The sequence below is a fragment of the Meles meles genome, chromosome X (assembly GCF_922984935.1).
Source record: "Meles meles chromosome X, mMelMel3.1 paternal haplotype, whole genome shotgun sequence".
Classification (NCBI taxonomy): Eukaryota; Metazoa; Chordata; class Mammalia; order Carnivora; family Mustelidae; genus Meles; species Meles meles.
The window spans coordinates 56,900,194-56,919,711 of NC_060087.1; the positions used below are offsets into that span (position 1 = coordinate 56,900,194).

The 19,518-nt window shown below is 40.1% G+C and overlaps 1 protein-coding gene across 5 annotated transcripts in view; it reads right to left on the bottom strand.

The window, feature by feature from the left end:
• Positions 1-8,029: 8,029 nt before the first annotated feature.
• Positions 8,030-19,518, bottom strand: part of OPHN1 (oligophrenin 1) — a 612,383-nt gene continuing 600,894 nt past the window's right edge. For 4 of the 5 annotated variants that reach the window (XM_045995231.1, XM_045995230.1, XM_045995228.1 and 1 more), the window contains exons 24-25: positions 13,444-13,485; positions 8,030-12,188 (exon numbers count right to left, since the gene is read on the bottom strand). In XM_045995231.1, the coding sequence (XP_045851187.1) occupies positions 13,452-13,485 (34 nt within the window). In that variant the 3' untranslated portion in view covers positions 8,030-12,188; positions 13,444-13,451. The remainder of the gene's footprint in view (positions 12,189-13,443; positions 13,486-19,518) is intronic. The other variant, XM_045995233.1, reaches the window with a different exon arrangement.

The following is a 19,518-nucleotide window of genomic DNA, read 5'->3' on the forward strand; positions in this document are numbered from 1 at the left end:
GAGGGAGATAAAGCATAAGAGACTCAACTATAGGAAACAAAGTGAGGGTTGCTAGAGGGGAAGTAGGTGGGGGGGTGGAGTAGCTGGGTTATGAGCATTAAGGAGGACACTTCATGTAATTAGCATTGGGTGTTATATGCAACTGATGAATCACTAAACTCTATCTCTGAAACCAATAATACACTATATGTTAATTAATTGATTTTAAATAAAAAAAGAACACAATGGAATATTAGTCAAAAAGAAGAAATGGAATCTTGCCATTTGCAATGGCGTGAATGGAGGTAGATTATTGTGCTAAGTGAAATACATCAAAGAAAACAAATACCATGATTTCACTCATATGTGGAATTTAAGAAACAACAAATGAGCAAAAGCAAAAAGTAAGGGTGAGACAGACAGAAATGAAGAAGAAATCTTAATTATAGAGAACAAAGTGATGATTATCAGAGGGGAGGTAGGGGGCAGATGGTAAGGAGTATACTTGTTGTGATGAGTACTGGGTGATATATGGAATTGCTGAATCAGTATATCGTACACCTGAAACTAATATCACACTGTATGTTAATTATATCATAGTTAAAAAAAAAAGACTTGGAAGAAAAAAAAAAACTTGTAGAGCTTCAGTTTCTACATATCTCAAATTAGCATAGCATTGTCTCTCCCAGAGCTATTATGAGAAATAAATGAGAAATAAATTGTATAAGTGTATAGTAAAGTGTAGCAGAGGGCTTTTACCTCTTTCATTGCTTAAATCTTTCTCTTAGCTACCAGTCAGCAGTGTAACGCTTTCAGGGCTTCAAAGATTAAGTTAATACTATAAGTTCAAAGCCCTTCTTTCCCTCTAACTTAACTTCCATAATTCTTTTCCCTTAGAACCATGTAGGCCTTAATAGGTAGAATAATCTTCTATTCCTTAGATTGACCTGAGGCACACTCATTAATGCCTGAGTTGTTTCATGATTATTTCACCTCCTTTGCACTTCTGGGCTCCTCTTCAGGGCCACAGAATGTGGTTTTGATGGCCACATCTTACATTTCAATCAGAGATTTGTCTACTTACTAAAGTTTTCTGGTGGATGGTCATAATGTGTCTTGAGCAATGGGTATTTTTCTAATTGACACAAAGTCTCCATGTAAACTGGAGGTAGTCCTGGAGCACTTGGGTGGCTCAGTACATTGGTGTTTGCCTTCAGCTCAGGTCTTGATCTCTGGGTCCTGGATGGAGCCCCATATCAGGCTCCTTGCTCAGTGGGGAGTCTGCTTGAGGATTCTCTATTTCCCTTTCTGCCCCTTGCCCCCACTCATTCTCTCTCTCTTTCTCTCTCACAAATAAATAAATAACATCTTTAAAAAAATAAACTAGGGGCACCTGGGTGGCTCAGTGGGTTAAGCCACTGCCTTCGGCTCAGGTCATGATCTCAGGGTCCTGGGATCGAGTCCCACATCAGGCTCTCTGCTCAGCAGGGAGTCTGCTTCCCTTCCTCTCTCTGCCTGCCTCTCTGCCTACTTGTGATCTCTCTCTCTCTCTCTGTCAAATAAATAAATAAAATCTTAAAAAAAATAAAAAAATAAACTAGAGGTAGTCCTGTACTTCCCTATGCCAAACTTGCTTCAGGCACTGGTTCTATACTTACTACTTCCTCCTTGCTCCACCTCTTACAGCACCATAATGAGAAGTTTCTTTTAGAGATCAACTAGTTCGCTGGCTCTCAATGTTAAAAAGGTTTTCAGTAATGAGAATATGCCATCTTTTTATGGGATCAGGATTCCCACAAGTCTCCATTCCTATCTTGGCTTCTACTATTTAATCTCTATGTGACTTTGAGCAAGTAACAATTTTTCTGAATCTCAGTCTTTTTCTGTAAAATGGGACTAAATGAGGTATTGGAGAGGCTCAAATGAGATAATGTACATACAGTGTGTGTAATGTGCCCACCAGGTGGTAGTACTGGTTTTTTTTTCTTTTTTGCACCCACTTATCACTCTAATGCCAAATCTCCTGGAAAGACCCAAGGATTCAGGCCCCTCCCACTTCATGCTTGGCTCATGATAGATACTCCACAATGTTTGTTTCCTTCCCTTAGTGTCAGGGGACCCCGCCAACTTCATTGTGGGTCCTGTTTCAATTCCCAATGACCTGAATTCTAGATGCATAGATTGTACAGTGTCTCTGGATCTGATTCTCATAACCTATATATTTGTGGTCAGGGCTGGGCCCTTTTCTGCCTTCGTTGCAGCAGGATTATCCTGGCTCTTTAAACTCATTTCCCAACACATTTTGTGATGTCTTATTTATTACAGGGAAAATAATGTGATCTTTTCCTGGACATAAATACACCCTGGACAGTCAACCCAGGATTAATTTACAATTAAGCATGAAATAGCCAGTAGCAGGATAGGGCTTCTTTCTATCACCCCTGTAGGACTTGTCTACCCTTTTACTGAGTGAATTTGAGGAAGTACCATAAGCACAATTGTAATGGCAGTAGGATTTAAAAAAGTAGGAGGGAGAGTAAAAGAAAGTGAGGGAGAGTGGAAAAGAGAGCTGCTTTCCAAAATATCCTAAGGGGTGCTCAAAAATGTGCAGATACCCTAGCTACATCGCCAGGAGCATAATTGTCATAGGAAGAAAAAGCATCTGTCAGACCTCAATTCATAGGACTCCTCCAGACCTGGATGTTGGCAACTGCACAGGGCAAAGGAGTTGGGACTGTTTTGGGCATGAAACTCCTGTATGAGAACAAGTATGGGGGGGATACTGAGCCAGTTATGGGAACAACATAGGGTAGTAGTAGGATGGCTAGTTACCAGGACAAAGGACATAATAGTTTCCAACCAAACAGGTTACACTGCATTGAAGAATCTAAGAATCATGTGGCAGATAACATTTGGGGAGATCTTGAATGACACAGCATGATCTTCCAGCTTTGAATGGGTATAGGGAAGATTTTATTCCTGGATAGCAACTGAGGCAGCTGTGCTACCATTATCACCACCACCACCACTTCTTCTATGACTACTTCAGGTTACTACTTCTATGACTATGACTGGTTACTATTAATTGAGCATTTATTAAGGGTCAACCACAGTAATTAGGGTGAAATAACTTGCCCATGGTGAGTGAGGCATGAATATAGATAATAGTGTTTCAAATTCATTCCATAGTATTAGAGGCCAGGGTCTGATCTGCAGTGGTTAGCAAAGAAGACACAAGGAGCAATAGAGAAAATCAGTCTTTATTGTGTCCTTCTAGATCTTAGCCCCATAAGGGAGACAGAATTCTAAGTCCTGCAGGATGATAGTAAGGGTGGAGAAAATGTGAGCAACAGTTTTGACTGAGGTGGTTCATACCCTACCTATCTCATATCTTAATGGCTCTGGGAACTACAATAGGTTGGTAGCATCATGGGACCTAGATTGGAGTAGCTGAGGAAGCAGAATCCAGAGGAGTAAGTCTAGGTCTGACAATACTTGTGTAAATTCAGTACCCACAAGCTTGCCAAAGGCTGGGAATGGGCCAGCATAGAGATTACTGCCTAGTTTTGTTCTCCAGGACCAGGAAAGCCCTCTTTTGCAGGCTTAATTTTAGGTACATTTTTGGGGGCATTATGAGGGCTTGGGCCTTCAGGAAATGTGCTTCACAGAGAGTCAGAAAAAGCAGTACAACTTCAACACAGCTCACATGTGGACAGAGAATTCCTGTCAAGATGGGGTCAAGATGGATTGACCCCCTTCACATGGACTGACAGTCTCCTTTTCTTCCAGCCTCTGAGAAAAGACTGGACACCTTTGCTTTGTGGTCCATTGGCTCTGTAAAACCCAAGAAGTCTAAATTTAACATACTCTTTCAGAAAGTTCAGCAGTGTTCACTTTGGTTCCCAGAATTCCAGGGAATTCCGAGGGCAAGCTTAGAGAATCAAAGGTGCAAGGGACTTTTAAATCAATTTGGCTTCAATGTCTCCTTTCCTTTTTTTCTCTGTCTGATGGAAGCCACAGAGGATTAGCCACAGAGGAATTTAACATTTCCTGGCTCTGAGAAATTGGGCAAATGACATAATCATTCTGTGCCTCAGTTTTCTCATCTATGAAATATAGTTATCACCATTACTTACCTCTTAGAAATATCAGGACAAATTCAAAATCAAAATCACATAAAGACATATTTGGCATATAGTATATGCTATATAAATGTTAGCACCTCTGGTCAAGTTATATGGGGAGTACATATCTCATCTTGGGCCTTTGGGGAACCTGCTTCCCCCTGTCCTAGATAGAATGAGACCAATTAAGGAATTGGTCACCAGCATCAAGATGACATCTAAGAATACCATCAGCTTCCAGAGAGCCCCCCTTGCACTCCAGCTACCACTTTCTTTGGAGTGTTGCCCAATTCTGTCTGAGTGAATTTGAGAGTTGGGAGAAGTTGAACAGCATCAGAGTTTCCAACTGCTCATGTAAGTGGGATGAAAATGTTAATTTTTTTCATCCCCAGGATAAAGATCTTGATAATCATGTGTCTTTACAGTGAAAGGTAGGGCTTCTTTTTTTAAGATTTTATTTACTTATTTGACAGACAAATCACAAGTAGGCAGAGAGACAGGCAGAGAGAGAGGAGGAAGCAGGCTCCCCGCTGAACAGAGAGCCTGATGTGGGGCTTGATCCCAGGACCCTGGGATCATGACCTGAGCCGAAGGCAGAGGCTTAACCCACTGAGCCACCCAGATGCCCCAAAGGTAGGGCTTCTATAGGTAGCTGCTTCAGTGTAAAGAAAAGTTATAACCCCCAAGAATATTTTATGTTCTAATCTTTAGAACTGTAATTATATGGCAAAAGAGATGCTGAAATATCATTAAGGTTACTACTGACTTTAAAATGGAAAGACTATCCTGGATTATCTGTGTGGGCCCAATGAAATCACTCCAATAAAAGAGTAAGTCCTTAACAGGAGAGGCAAAAGAAGTTAGAGAGATGCAAAAGGGGAAGCAGAAAGATTTGACCTGCTATTGTTAGCTTGAATATGGTGAGGGGCACATGTCAAAAAAAATGATGACCTCAGTCATATAACATGGAACTGATTTCTGCCAATAACCAGCAAGATTGGAAGAAGATTCTTAGCCCCAAATGACAACCACAGCACCAGCTGCTATCTTGATTTTAGCTCAGCAAGACCCTAAGAAGAGAATCCATCCACACTATGCTGAACTTGAGACCTACAGAAACTGTGAGAGAATAAATGAATGTTGTTATAAGCTGCTCAATTTGTAGTCATCTGTTACAGCAGCAACAGAGAACTGATACAATGCTCTGAGCCTCAATTTGTACATCTGTCAAATGGTGCAAAATGCCTTGTCTTACCTAACTTTGGGCTGTTATGAGTACAAAATGATGGATCTAATAGGGCTCTGTAGTTTCAAGTTATAAGACTGTCAGGATATACTCCAACAGGGAAAAAAAGTCCATCTCTCTCTTTTTCTTTAAGATTTTATTTATTTATTTGACAGACAGAGATTACAAGTAGGTAGAGATGCAGGCAGAGAGAGGGAAGCAGGCTCCCTGCTGAGCAGAGAGCCCAATGTGGGGCTTGATCCCAGGACCCTGAGATCATGACCTGAGCTGAAGGCAGAGGCTTAACTCACTGAGCCACTCAGGCACCCCAAAAGTCCATCTCTTTTGAAGCAATTGGATTGAAGCAATTAAAAAACTTAGGGTTGAATTTCCCAGAAGTGCTGAGGGTTTGGAGAGCTGCTTCTCCACTCTTAGAGAAGCGGTGCAGTATAATGAAATCAGAAAACCTAGGTCCAAGTTTATTTTTTACTTGCATGTCCTTAGTCATTTTGTGTCACCTCTCTAAGCATCAATAAAATGAGGATCATCATCTCTGCTCACCTAAGTGATATGGTTGTGTGAGGCTTGACTGAAATAATGACTGTGAACATGTGATAAGGACAAAATACCCAGATGGAAGGTCTATTACTCCTCCCCAGTGTGTGCTCTGATGCTGGAAGCAGATATGATTTGGGTAAAGTAGTCACCCAAAGAAAGTAGAGTTGAACTTTGATCACTTGTTTCTTGACATTGTCTCCGGTATGTGGCCTTAGACATGTCCCTTCTCCTCTCTGGGTCTGTTCCCATATTAAGAGGTTATATTATAACCAGTTGTTTTCAGTTAATAGACATCAGAATCATTTGTAGAGATGAGTGGCAGATGGGAGATAAGTAGAATTCCTCCCCTTTTTATATGTCCCCTCCTACCCCAAATAAACTATCGCCTAAAAGCCCAAGTCAGAGCAGTGTACTTTATTAAATCACAGAAAATAAGCCCATTTAGGATATAAGATTTGAATCCTAAGTATGTGGTTTGAAGCAATTGGTTCTCAAATTTCAAAGTTTTCAAATTAAAAAATTTTCTAGCTAATTTCAAGCTGGTTAACTAGAGTCATGCCCTCCCCACTTCCTTGGAGTTTCCATTAATGTTTTGCTTTGTCGTGACTGAGGTTTCCTCCAGAATATCCCTTCTTATGTGAACTGAGGATGCCAAATTAGGGCCAGACAAAAACCTATAGATTTGTCCATGTTTTAATTAAATGTAATCTGTAGCAAAACCCACAGTGGAGAATAGCAGAATGTCAAAACTTAAAAGGAACTTTGAGACTATCCTGTTTAAAGACACTCACATGTGGAATATAAAGAATAGTGCAGAGGATCTCAGGAGAGGGGAGGGAAAATAAAATAAGATGAAACCAGAGAGGGAGACAAACCATGAGAGACTCTTAAATATTGGAAACAAACTGAGGATTGCTAGAGGGGAGGTGGTGGGAGGATGGGGTAGGTAGGCAATGGGCATTAAGGAGGGCACATGATGTGATGAACACTGGGTGTTACATGCAACCGATGAACCATTAAACTCTACATCAAAAACTAATGATGTACAATTTGAGACCTACGGAGAGGGAGGTACTTGCTGAGAATAAAGAGAGTTAGTGACAGAAGCAAATCTGGAACCCCCAAGGCTTCTGAAAGGAGTTCCTTCCACTGCTGCATGTGGTCTTTCCACTGGCTTCAGTGGCCAGAGATTTGAAAATCAAGTGATTTTCAGTCTTTTTCCCTAGGCTCGTTTCACTGTTCTTTGAAGGGGAGAAACTTCATTTGCATGTCATCGAAGCATAGGGCCATGTACAAAGCACTCTAAGAAGCAGTCAGATATGGACACAATCTTTGTAAACACTCTCAACATAACCAGATTGGCCTTATCCACCATTTTTGGTCTTTGCCTCACCCAAAGGTCTTCTTCCTCAACTTGCTTTTTTATTTCAAATGCCTTATATCAGCACTTCTCAAATTTTTAGTGTACATAGAAATATAGATATCTTATTAAAATAAAGGTTCTGATTACAAATGTCTGTGGTGGTGCTCAAGAATCTGCTTCTAACAAGCTCCCAGGTTATGATGATGCTGAAGGGGATGATGGACCACATTTGTAGTAGCAAGACTTGTAGATGTTGTTTCCGCCAGCCTCATTTCTAAGCAACTTCTCGATTTACCATCAGGATTCCTTTACTACTAAGGGGGTAGTGTGATGTATTAGAAACAGTGAAGCTTCTAGAGCTTCCAATCCTGAATTTTTTTACCAATCCTTAGCTGTGTGATCTTTAGCAAAGTCATTTCTCATCTCCCTGAACCACAACTTTCCTTATCTGTAAAATGGGGTTATTAACAATTATGTAGCAACAATGTGAGGCCTGAGGAAATGACAAGGGTTTGGTGCAAAGTAGATTATACACTGAGGATCCCAGTTATAAAAAGATTCTGTGCCTGGGTTTCCTTAGGATTGTAAAAGGTGACATGAGCAGTGCATGGTGGCTGCATCATCATGTCTAATAAGCTCAAAGATTTTTTTCCATGAAAAAATTACTGCTGGGTATATGCAACTGATAAATCACTAAATTCTACCTCTGGAACTTATAATACACTGTATGTTAACTTGAATTTAAATAAAATTAAAAAAAAACTGCAGATGGACGCCATCAATGCTGGAGAGTCTGCATATTTTATTGAAAGTCACATGAATGGGCCCCAGGATCTCTTTCTTTTGTCTGATGTTTCCCATAAGAAGTCTTTCTAGAATCTATTAATGTCCTTGGTATTAAGTGCTTCTTTTGCCTGTGAAAATGAAGGCTTTTCTTCATCCAAAACATGTCTTCAAGCTATCTTGCTTCTTTCTGCAATTTTTATTTATTTTTATTTTTTTAATATTTATTTACTTGACAGAGATCACAAGTAGGCAGAGAGGCAGGCAGAGGGGGGGGGGGGGAAGCAGGCTCCCCACTGAGTGGAGAGCTCAACAAGGGGCCCGATCCCAGGACGCTGGGATCATGACCTGAGCCGAAGGCAGAGGCTTAACCCTCTGAGCCACCCAGGTGCCCCTCTTTCTGCAATTTTTAAATGCTCTGGAAGCTTTTTGGGCTTGTAGTGTGTCAAGGCCATTTTCTTGCAGCTATGTTAAAACTAGTATCTTTGATCTTTGTTCTTTTGAGAGCATTTTTTTTTTTTTTTTTGGTCACAGAGATACATCTCCCTCTACTACTTTATTCTACTTATTACATAATCAAGGAACTTCTAGAAAAGGGAAGAGTATTTCCCTTTGAAAACAAATTATTTTAGAAATACTAGAGTATTTCCATATGATGCTGTTTTATTACTGAAGTCGGATGCTGAGTGGCTGGAAAACCTCTCCACCTTTTTTAAGCAAAAACTTCAATAATAATTTTTATTCTAAATCATCTCTTAACTTTTTTTTTGGTCAACACAGAAAACCTTGTAAAGATTTGACCCCAAGACATTAAGTACCAGAGAGGCATCAATACCTTTTTTCCTTCTCAAACTGTATGTGTGGATGTCTTCAGACTCTTGGACTGAAAATACACATGCTACAACCATAGTAAAGTACATAGACACATACAGATACCATTTTTTCTTTGAAAAACAGCTAAGCCAAAGACAGTAACTACCAACTAAAAATAAATCCTTCATTCCACAAGGTAAAATTGAACGATCATTTTTAAAACATTACCACATGGGTATAGAGAAGGTGAGGAGAAAGCCCAACTTGGAAATCTCTTCCAGCCCAGTTTTTGTTCCCCTGTAAACCAGACCTGCCCTACTTCCCTTCAAATGCTTGCTTTTTAATATTTTATTGGGCAGAAAAAGTCAGAGTCATCCAGTTCCAATAATGTAGCCTCTGTGTGGCAAAGAGAAAACCGCATGGAGTACAGAGTCAGAAAGACTTGGATTTGAGTCACAGTCCTGTTATTTACTTTTTGTAAGCCCTTGAGAATTCTTTTATCTGTAATCTGAGGGAATAGCATCTACCTGCATCATTGTTGTAAGGACAAAGGAGATTATGTATATGAAGCACATAGAATTTAGTAGGTGCTTAATAAATGTTATCATTGTCAGTTCAAGGTTTATGGTTCATCCATTGCCAGTTTCTCTAACCTGCTGGCCAACTTATGCAGATAATTTCCTATACTTGTCACTCTTCAGTTATCATCCCATTCCCATAGCCTCTTTTGAGTGACTATTCATCCAAGCCTGGGCCAGGTCAGTCTCATTTCCGTAACAATGTGCCTCACCACAGATTTTCTCTTTAAATTAGAGAGCAAAAGCGGGAGGTACTGAGGTTCATTTCTGGGCATTCTTTGGGTATAACCCAGGGAAGGGGCAGAGCTATCCAGCCACTGCTTCCTGGTCTCCAGCCAGCCTGGTGGTCCCAACTTTCTAGGCCAGGCTCTTGATCTATATCCCAGGAAATACACAGTAATCTCATGGTCACATTTCTGGGACATCTATTCAACTGGGACTGCAGTGGCTTTCTCTGATTCTCAATAATATTTAATATTTGTAGTGGTGATTATGGTATCTCCCCCCTCCACAAGGAAACAAGAGTGAAATGATGTCTCTACCATCTTCAAATGTACTGAAACCCCATTGGCCACTGCTTCTGTGGCCAAAATCTACACACTTACTTGCTTTAATTAGTTATCTAATGGGATAGAGCAAGCAGAGGGGCCACAACTCTGACAACAGGGATCAACAAGCACTTCCTGTGTGAGGCCAGTAGTCTCACAGCAACTTCCTTTGGAGGTGAGCCTCAGGTAGAATGGTGAACACTTGGCTCTCTTGCTCCTGGGTTTCTTTTTTTTTTTTTTTGCTCCTGGTTCTTATTAACTTGGACTTTGACACCGGGTAGAGCTGAGAGCTTTACATGGCCACCTGGGCATGTCTTTATTGGGAACAGCTTCAAGTTTCCACTCAATTACTTCCACAAAGGACTACATATTACTAATTTACCAATGGGTGATACTGAGTTCAGTCTTAAAAGTAGCTATCATTTTTAGTAACACTGCTTCAAAGGCATCTCAGAGTTGGTTTGGGCATGTGTGTATTCTCTCTCTTCCCCTTTCTCCGTCTCCCATTCCTTTCTTCTCTCCTTCTCCTCCCTCCACCCATCTCTATGCTTCTCTCTCAGTTCCACAGTCAGGGTCTTGCTAGAAGGGTCCAAGTAGGAAAGCTCTTTTTCTCATACTTGGCCATATTATAATTTCACAGAATCTAAAGACAGATTATGGCCCAGAGAACATGGGAACATATGCAGTGACACTTTCCCCAGCAGCTTCCCATCAATAAACAAGAATCAGAAATATCTACCCAGATTTCTGAGCCACTGCACCAGTTGTGTTTGAGTTCCTTTCCAATGACTGAAATGGCAAATGGAACACCAGGAGCTTATGTCTGAAAGTTTTCCACTTGATAACAAATATGGGAGGCTCAAGATAGAGGGTAAAAGCCAAAAACACTCAAAATGATGACCACTAAAGCCACCAATCATAAGCTCCTCATTAGACAAGTGTTGTATATAATGGAAAGAAACTTGTACAGGAGCCCAGGGACCTAAGGACTTGTTTAGGCATGGCTGATAATTTTCTCTGCCCCAGTTTCTTCAATAGTAAACTAGACACTTGGACTAAATTTTGGAAGGCCCTTCCAATCAAATACTTTATGGATTGTAAAGAGTCTTTTACCTCAAGTGCTGTGTTTCTTAACCTTTATTGGATCTCAGGCCCATCTGAAATTCAGTAGAATGTTCTGGACCATCTCCCCAGAAAACGCACATTGTCATGGAATTCTGCATATCATTTCAGAAGCTTCATGGAGTTTCTGAATCCACTGACACTGGGCCAGGGGTTGCTTCTTGGAGGAGATAAAAGAGCTTATCTGCAGAAGGCAAATACGAAGCAATATGCCAGCTGCCTGGCCTCAATCCATCTTAACTATTTTTCCCAGTATTTGACCCAAAAATGGAACTTCTGCAGGACAAATATAGTCTGTCTTTTTAAAAGAACTGTTTTTAGCTTTTGTTTCTTTCTTGATTTCTTAGAAATTAAGTTGTTGGGAAAAAATGGGAAGAAAAATAATCCAAACAGACCTAGGCTTCAACATACAAAACATTCTTTGCAAATTTGTCCTAAGTGGTTGTATGCAAAAACAGAAAGGCCACTATCCTGAGTTCACATGAAGAAGTTGTGGTTGGTATCACACATGCTGCCTGACCCAAAAGGAGTAGACAGGTTCTTGGCAATATACTGCAGTGCCAGAGCTCCAATCTGGTGCCAGGGTCATTATCCTCTGTAAGAGACATGTTAAGATTCACCGATATTTGACAAACATTCCTACACTTCTACTTCCAAGGCAAGCAATGGCCCCAACTCAAGTAGCTTTTAATTCAGGGTAAGACCTCTGAGATCAGTCTTTAGTCCCAATATTTCAGAGTTTGATGCTCTTTTGAGGAGACAGGAAATTCAGAGAAGAGTTGAAAACTAAGCTCCTTTCTTCGACTCAGGTTAGTAGATAGCTTGGTTTCTGCAGTCTGGCTTGAGGGACGTCAGCCATTCACAATCACACAGGAGCTCAACATAGACCTTCTGAGGGAACAAAGAGAGAATACATAAGAGAAATAAATCTGTGTCTAAGATATGTGCCCCTTATTTTATAGCATCCTAGAGCCTGAAGTTGCAGGGCCAGGAAGGAGGTGCTCTCTTCAGCACAAAATGACTCAGCACAGAAGAGTTTGAAGAAGACCCTTCCAGAACCTGTGAAGGGTCCTCTGAGGCCAAGGATTGTAAAACCTGAAAAGGAAAGAAGAGAGTAAGTAATTGGCTAGGACTTGTCAAGTACTTAACCCACTGAGAAATGAGGCCTGTCTTGTTAGGTAGCTAATTATATAATTGCTAGCTAATCTTCTGAGCAACAGAGGCTGGCTAGGAAAAGACCCTTAAAACTCAGATTCCCCCCCCCACCAGAAAAAAACCTCAGATCCCATGAAACGGGCCTAAGATGTTGCTATAATCAGGGCTGGAAACTGTGTGCATTTGACCTCAATTCTAATCCCCCAAAAGTCTACAGAAGATGAAGGCTGATATGTTTGACTACCCACCCATAACATAGCCACTGCCTTTATGGTCCTATACTGACTCCAGATTTATTTTCTGGGATTTCACTTCCACGAGGGATAATAAGGAAATGCTTATTGACCCATGTACCTCTGAGGACTGTAAGTGATAGGAAGTAAAGGAAGGCTAGGGAACAAATGGAAAGCTCTTCTCCAGATACCCAGATCTCATTTATATGTATATTGGTTCATGTCATGCCAGCAATCTGACAGTCAAACAATTAGAACTCCTAAGTGGAGAAAAAAACTTCTATGATCTCTGTAGCTCCTGTGACCTTAGGAAGTTAATTTATCCCCTCTGAACCTCAGTTCCTTTATTTGCTAAGTTAAAATACATATTATCCTCCTTATTCTGACATTTGATATGGATCAAATCAAATAATGGAAGTGAAATTTCGTTACGGTCATTAAGTTTCATCAAACAATCATAAAGGACTAAGGATACAGGTTTGGGGGATAAAACTTAAATAGTGATTTGGTCTGATTCCATGATGTGGACTCATGGTACCTGCTATGATACCAAAAGAGAGGTTACTGATTTTCTTATAAACCCAAAAGATGTCAGAGTCACAGGGTTCCAAACTTTTAGTTTTACAGATTAGGAAATTGGGGTTAAGAGAACGAAATGTACTTGCCACAAATGTCACAGTTTAGGATTCCTAATGAATTTTATCCAAAGGCAACTTGTAAAACTACACTGTAATTTGGTTGGGGGAGAAAGAAAGAAAAGAGGAGAGACTTAAAAACACAGAGAACCTCAGAATGGAAGGCAGTAAGTTTAATGGTCACATAATTATAGGTTAATGAACTGAGACATGGAGCGTGTTCCTACCCTCTGGACCCAGAAGACATTTTAGTTCTCGAAAGCTCAGATCCCACAAAGAAGGCTTACATATTACAAGGTTCTGTAATCAGGAGTGGAGACTACATACCGGAGGCCTCAACTCTCATCTCCAGGAACTCGGCCTTGAGAACTGTGGGTAAAGGAGGAAAAACATTTCACTAAGACTCTAGAAATCAGAACTGGAAAGGTGAAGCAAGGGTATGGGTGACCCTTCCAGGCCAGTGCCAGAGTCCATTTGAAAAATAGGAAGTGATTCTATCCAAATGTTTCAGAACATCTAGATCTACGCTTATAAGTTGGGCTATCTCTCTGGCAGATTTAGAAAGCCCAGTAACCGAGATACAAAGAAATCCCTCAGATGTCAGAACAATCCTTTGAGTGTTAGACTATGGGAGGCTAGTAGAGCCCAGAGAAACTGGCTCAAAGACTATATTCTGTGGTTATCTCTCATAGGTACAAGGGCAAGTTGGAAGGGCAAATGCCATGCAAAACATAAATCATACTTTGCCTTGAAGATCAAACCAGCTTTCCCCAGCCTCTTGGTGGGCTTATATCAGTACTAAATTAGCTTTGTCTGGGAAGAGCTGGAGAGAAGAGACAATCCTAAAGAATGAAGCCCTATATACTGTTGCCAGAACATCACAGAAAAGAGCTGGGCCCTGGGCTATTTCCGTGGCTTTGTTTTTCACTTCTTCCCCAAGTCTATTTATACTTACTTCTTGAGTAATCTTATTCCCATTCATGGTTTAAATCACCTCTAAATGCTGGGAACCCACCAAGGGGCCACTATTCATATTGTGGTAAATGTAAATGCCCCATGAAGTTGCACAGTGGCTGTAATCAACAGTTCTACACTTAAATCTCTGTGGTTCAACCACAACTACTATTTTAAGTTGCAGATACCCAGTGGACATTTCCCTTTTTATTTAAGTTCCATTTAAATTCCAGTGAGTTAACATACAGTGTAATAATAGCTTCAGGTGTACAACACAGTAATTCGACACTTCTGCCATAACCTGTGTTCCTCACAAGTGCCCTTCTTATGCCCACCACATATTTAACCTATCTCCACCCCCCTCTCTTCTGGTAAACATGTTGTTCTGTATGATTAAGAGTCTGTTTCTTGGTTTCTGTCTCTCTCCATTTTTTTCCTCTTTGCTCATTTGTTTTGCTTCATAAATTCCATTTGAGTGAAATTATACAGAATTTCTCTTCCTCTAATGTATTTCCCTTAGCATAATACTCTTTACCTCCATACAAGTAGTTGCAAATGGCAAGATTTCATTATTTTTTGTAGCTGAGTAATATGCCTCTGTGTGTGTGTGTGTGTGTGTGTGTGTGTGTGTGTGTGTGTGTTTATAATATGTATATATCACCTCTTCTTTATCCATTCATCAGTCAGAAATGGGCTGTTTCCATATTTTGGCTATTGTAGATAATGTTGCCTATAAACATCAAGGTGCAGGAATCCCTTTGAATTAGTATTCTTGTATTGTTACAGTAAATACCTAGCACTGCAATTGCTGGATGATAGTGAAGTTCTATTTTTACCTTTTTAATAGCAACCTCCATACTGTTCTCCAGCATGTCTGAACCAGTTTGCATTCCCACCAACAGTGCAAGAGGGTTCCCCTTTCTCCACATCTTCACCAACAACTGCTGTTTCTTGTGTTGTTGATTTTAGCCATTCTGACATATGTGAGATGGTATCTCATTGTAGTTTTGATTTCCATTTCCTTGATGAGTGATGTTGAGCATCTTTTCATGTGCCTGTTGGCCATCTGGATGTCTTCTTTGGAAAAATGATGATTAATGTCTTCTGCCCATTTTTTAACTGGATTATTTGTTTGGGGGTTGTTGAGCTCTATAAGTTCTTTATATACATTGGATACTAACCCTTAATAGGATATGTCATTTGCTAATATCTTCTCCCATTCTGTGGGTTGCCTTTCGGTTTTGTTGATTGTCTCCTATACTGCGCAGAAGGTTTTTATCTTGATGAAATCCCCAAATTATTTTTGCTTTTGTTTCCCTTGCCTCAGGAGACATATCTAGTAAGAAGTTGCTATGGCCAATGTCAAAGGGGTTACTGCTTGTGTTCTCCTCTAGAGTCTTAATGCTTTGCCGTATTAGGTCATTAAGGTCTTTCATCCATTTTGAATGTATTTTTGTGTATGGTGTAAGAAAGTCATCCGCTTTCGCCCTTTTGCATGTTGCTCTCCACTTCTCCCAACACCAGTTGTTGAGGAGACTGTCTTTTTCACACCAAATAATATTCTTTCCTGCTTTATCGAAGATTAATTGACCATATAGTTGTGATTCATTTCTGGGATTTCTATTCTGTTCCATTGATCTATGTGTCTATTTTGGTGCCAGTACCATATCATTTTAGTCACTACAGATTTGTACTATAACTTGAAGTCCAGAATTGTGGTGCTACCAGCTTGGCTTTTCTTTTTCAAGGTTACTTTGGCTATTTGGGGTCTTTTGTGGTTCCACACAAATTTTAGGATTGTTTATTCTAGCTCTGTGAAAAATGCTGTTGTTATTTTGATAGGGATTGCATTAAACATGTAGATTGCTTTGGGCAGTATAGATTTTTTCACAGTACTTTTTCTTCCAATCCATGAGCGTAGGATCTTTGTCCATTTCTTTGTGTTGTCTTCAGTTTCTTTCATCAGTGTTTTGTAGTTTTCAGAGTACAGATCTTTTACCTCTTTGGTTAGGTTTCTTTCTGGGTATCTTACAGGTTTTGGTGCAACTGTAAATGGAATCGATTCCTTGACTTCTCTTTCTTCTGCCTCATTGCTAGTGTATAGAAGTGCAACTGACTTCTGTGCATTGAATTTATATCCCGCCACTGTGCTGAATTCCTGTATGAGTTCTAGCAACTTTGGGGTGGAGCCTTTTGAGTTTTCTATATCGAGTGTCATGTCATCTGCAAATAGTGAAAGTTTCACTTCTTCCTGGTGACCTGGATGCCTTTTATTTCTTTTTGCTGTATGCTTCCTGTGGCTGGGCCTTCCAGTGCTATGTTAAATAACAGTGGTGAGAGCGGACATGCCTTGTCTTGTTCCTGACCATAGAGGCAAAGCTCGGTTTTTCCCCATAGGGATGATATTAGCAATGGGTTTTTCATATATGGCCTTTATTACATTGAGGTATGTTAGAGGGTCCCTCTAACCCTACTTTGTTGAGGGCTTTTATCATGAGTGGATGTTGCACATTGTCACATTTATTTCCATGCATCTATTGAAAGGATCATATGGTTCTTTTCCTTTCTTTTGTTAATGTGGCATATCACGTGGATTGATTGTTGAATAGTGAGCCATGCTTGCAGCCCAGGAATACATCCCAGTAGATCCTGGTGAATGATTCTTTTAATGTACTGTTGGATTTGGTTTGCTAGTATTTTATTGAGAATTTTTGCAACCATATTCATCAGGGATGTTGGCCTCTTGTTCTCTTGTTTAATGGAGTCTTTATCTGGTTCTGGTATCAGGGTAATGCTGGCCTCAGAGAATGAATTTAGAAGTTTTTCTTCCATTTCTATTTTTTGGAATAGGTATTAACTGTTCTTTAAATGCTTGGTAGAATTCCCCTGGGAAGCCATCTGGCCCTGGACTTTTATTTGTTGGGAGACTTTTGATTGCTGATTCAATTTCTTTGCTGGTTATCAGTTTGCTGAAGCATTCTATTTCTTCCTGTTTCACTTTTGGTCATTCATATGTTGGGAATATAAATGTATCTATTCAGGAATATATCAGTTTCTTCCAGGTTGTCCACTTTGATGGCATATGGTTTTTCACAATATTCTAATTGCTTGTATTTCCATGTTTTTGGTTATTTCTCCTTTCTCATTTGTGATTTTATTTATTTGGGTCCTTTCTCTTTTCTTTTTTTGGTCAAGTATGGCTAGAGGTGTATCAACTTTATTTACTTTTTTCAAATAAATAGCTCTCACTTTCATTGATCTTTTTTTTTAAGCTTCTATTTCATTTATTTTTGCTTTAGTCTTTATTATTTCCTTCTTTCTCCTGGTTTTAGGCTTTGTTTGTTGTGCTTCCTGCAGGTGCTTTGTGCTTATGCTGAGGGGTGGGGAGTGAAATGGCACCAGCTAATTCCTCTGTTCCTGGAGGTATCTCTCTGAATACTGTCTCTCAGAGATGTACTCTGAGAAAAGTGAACAGTCTCCCCTCTGTGTTCTGCAGGTGTTCTTCAGATCACTTTTTCCATGCTGTCTTCCCTGGGTTGTTTGCCTGCCTTTTTTCCAGGAGGAGCACAGTGCCTCCAGGCCTCTAGCTCAGCCAAACCCATTCTCCTTTAAAACTCCAGGTTTTAAGCCCCTCTGGGTGAAAGAATTCAGGAAAATCAACCACTCTCATTTTTCAAGCCAATTACTTCAGGGAAATGTTCTTTTTGTGCGTTCCTCTGTGTGCTGGTCTCTCTCTTGCCTTTGTCTATGACTACAATGCCCTCCCCTCCACAGCACCTGGGATCCCTTTCTCCCCTAAGCCTCCTCTCTCCCCTTCCTACCTTCTTCAGTGTGGCCTCTTCTCTCCTTTTACTTGAGGAGTTTTTCTGACAGTCTTTATGTCTATTTCTGGGATATTTAGGATGATTGTTAGTTATCTAGTATGTTCATTGGATGAGGCAAGCCAAGGGTCCTCCTACTCCTCTATCATTTTTCTCTCAACCTGTACTGGGCATTTCTGTCTGGATATCTCACAGGGTCTTCAAAAACACTGTGTCCAGAATTGAGGAGAGCAACTTACCCACAAAACCTGTTCTTTGATTATTAATTATTATTACCATCCACTTAATTTTCCAAGTTAGACTTTTTTCCCTCTTAATCCTTCTCCAATGCTCCATGTTTTTTTTTTTTTCAGATATTATTGATTTATTTGGGAGAGAGAGAGAGAGAGAGATCAAGAGCACAAGTGGTACAGGCAGAGGGAGAGGGAGATGCAGAGTCCCTCCTTAGCAGGGAGCCCAATGTGAGGCTCAATTCTGGGACCCTGGTGTCATGAGCTGAGCCAAAGGCAGATGCTTAACTGACTGAGCCATCCAGTTGCCCATCAAATGCTCTATTTTGCGTGTGTGTCGGGGGGGGGGGGTATGTACCATAATTTATTTAAAGCAACTCTCATTGGCCATTTGAATTACTTCTTTTTTTATATATTCTAAGCAGTATAGCAATGAATAACCTTATAGTTAACCTTCATGCACTTACATGTTAATTTACATATATGATAATTTTCTTAGGATACATTTCTTTTTTTTTATTTAATTTAATTTTTTTTCAGTGCTCCAAGATTCAATGTTGTTCCAAGATTCAATTCACTGGGTGTGGTGCATAAACCTGCCTTCCTTAATACCCACCACCACAGAGTCAATTATCACATGGTTTCACTTACTTGTGGAGCATGAGGAATAACACATGAGGACATTGGGAGTTGGAGAGGAGAAGTGAGTTGGGGGAAAATGGAAGGGGAGACCAACCAATGCTCTATGTTTGAAAAGTCACAGGTCTCACATCTGTCTATCTCACATCTGTCCTTTTCCATTTCACTGGCAATGCCATAGGTTAGGGCCTCATCAACTGTTGTGATGATGATTAGTCTCCTAATTGATCTCTGTCTCCAGTGTTTGCTCTCCCATCTATATTTCCCATTATTAAAAGAATGAGGTTTTTTGTTTTTGTTTTTGTTTTGTTTTGTCTTGTTTTGCTTTTTACAATGCAGTCATCTCTGAATATGCATTGTAATGCTTACAAGTCCCGTGATACCCTAAGGATTATAGTATAAAGACCAAATTCCTTACCTTAGTATGTCATGTAAGTTCTTTACAATCTGGCCCAAGTCTATCTTTCTGGCCTCACCTCCAGGTAAGCTTCCCTCTTTTCACCCCCACACTGTAGCCAAAGTACAACACTAATCACTTACTGAACCTCTCTTGCATAACCTGTTCTGCATTGCTGAACCATCTTCTCCTTCCTTCTCTTCTTGATGGACCACTTCTCATTTTCATATAGGTTTTAAGTTTTTTATTGGTTGATGATGAGAGATGAATGAGGAAGTGACATGATTCAAATGTCAGGTCACAGTCAGGGACAAATGGGAAGCATAAAGGTACAATCAAAATTTGAACATCATTATTTTCA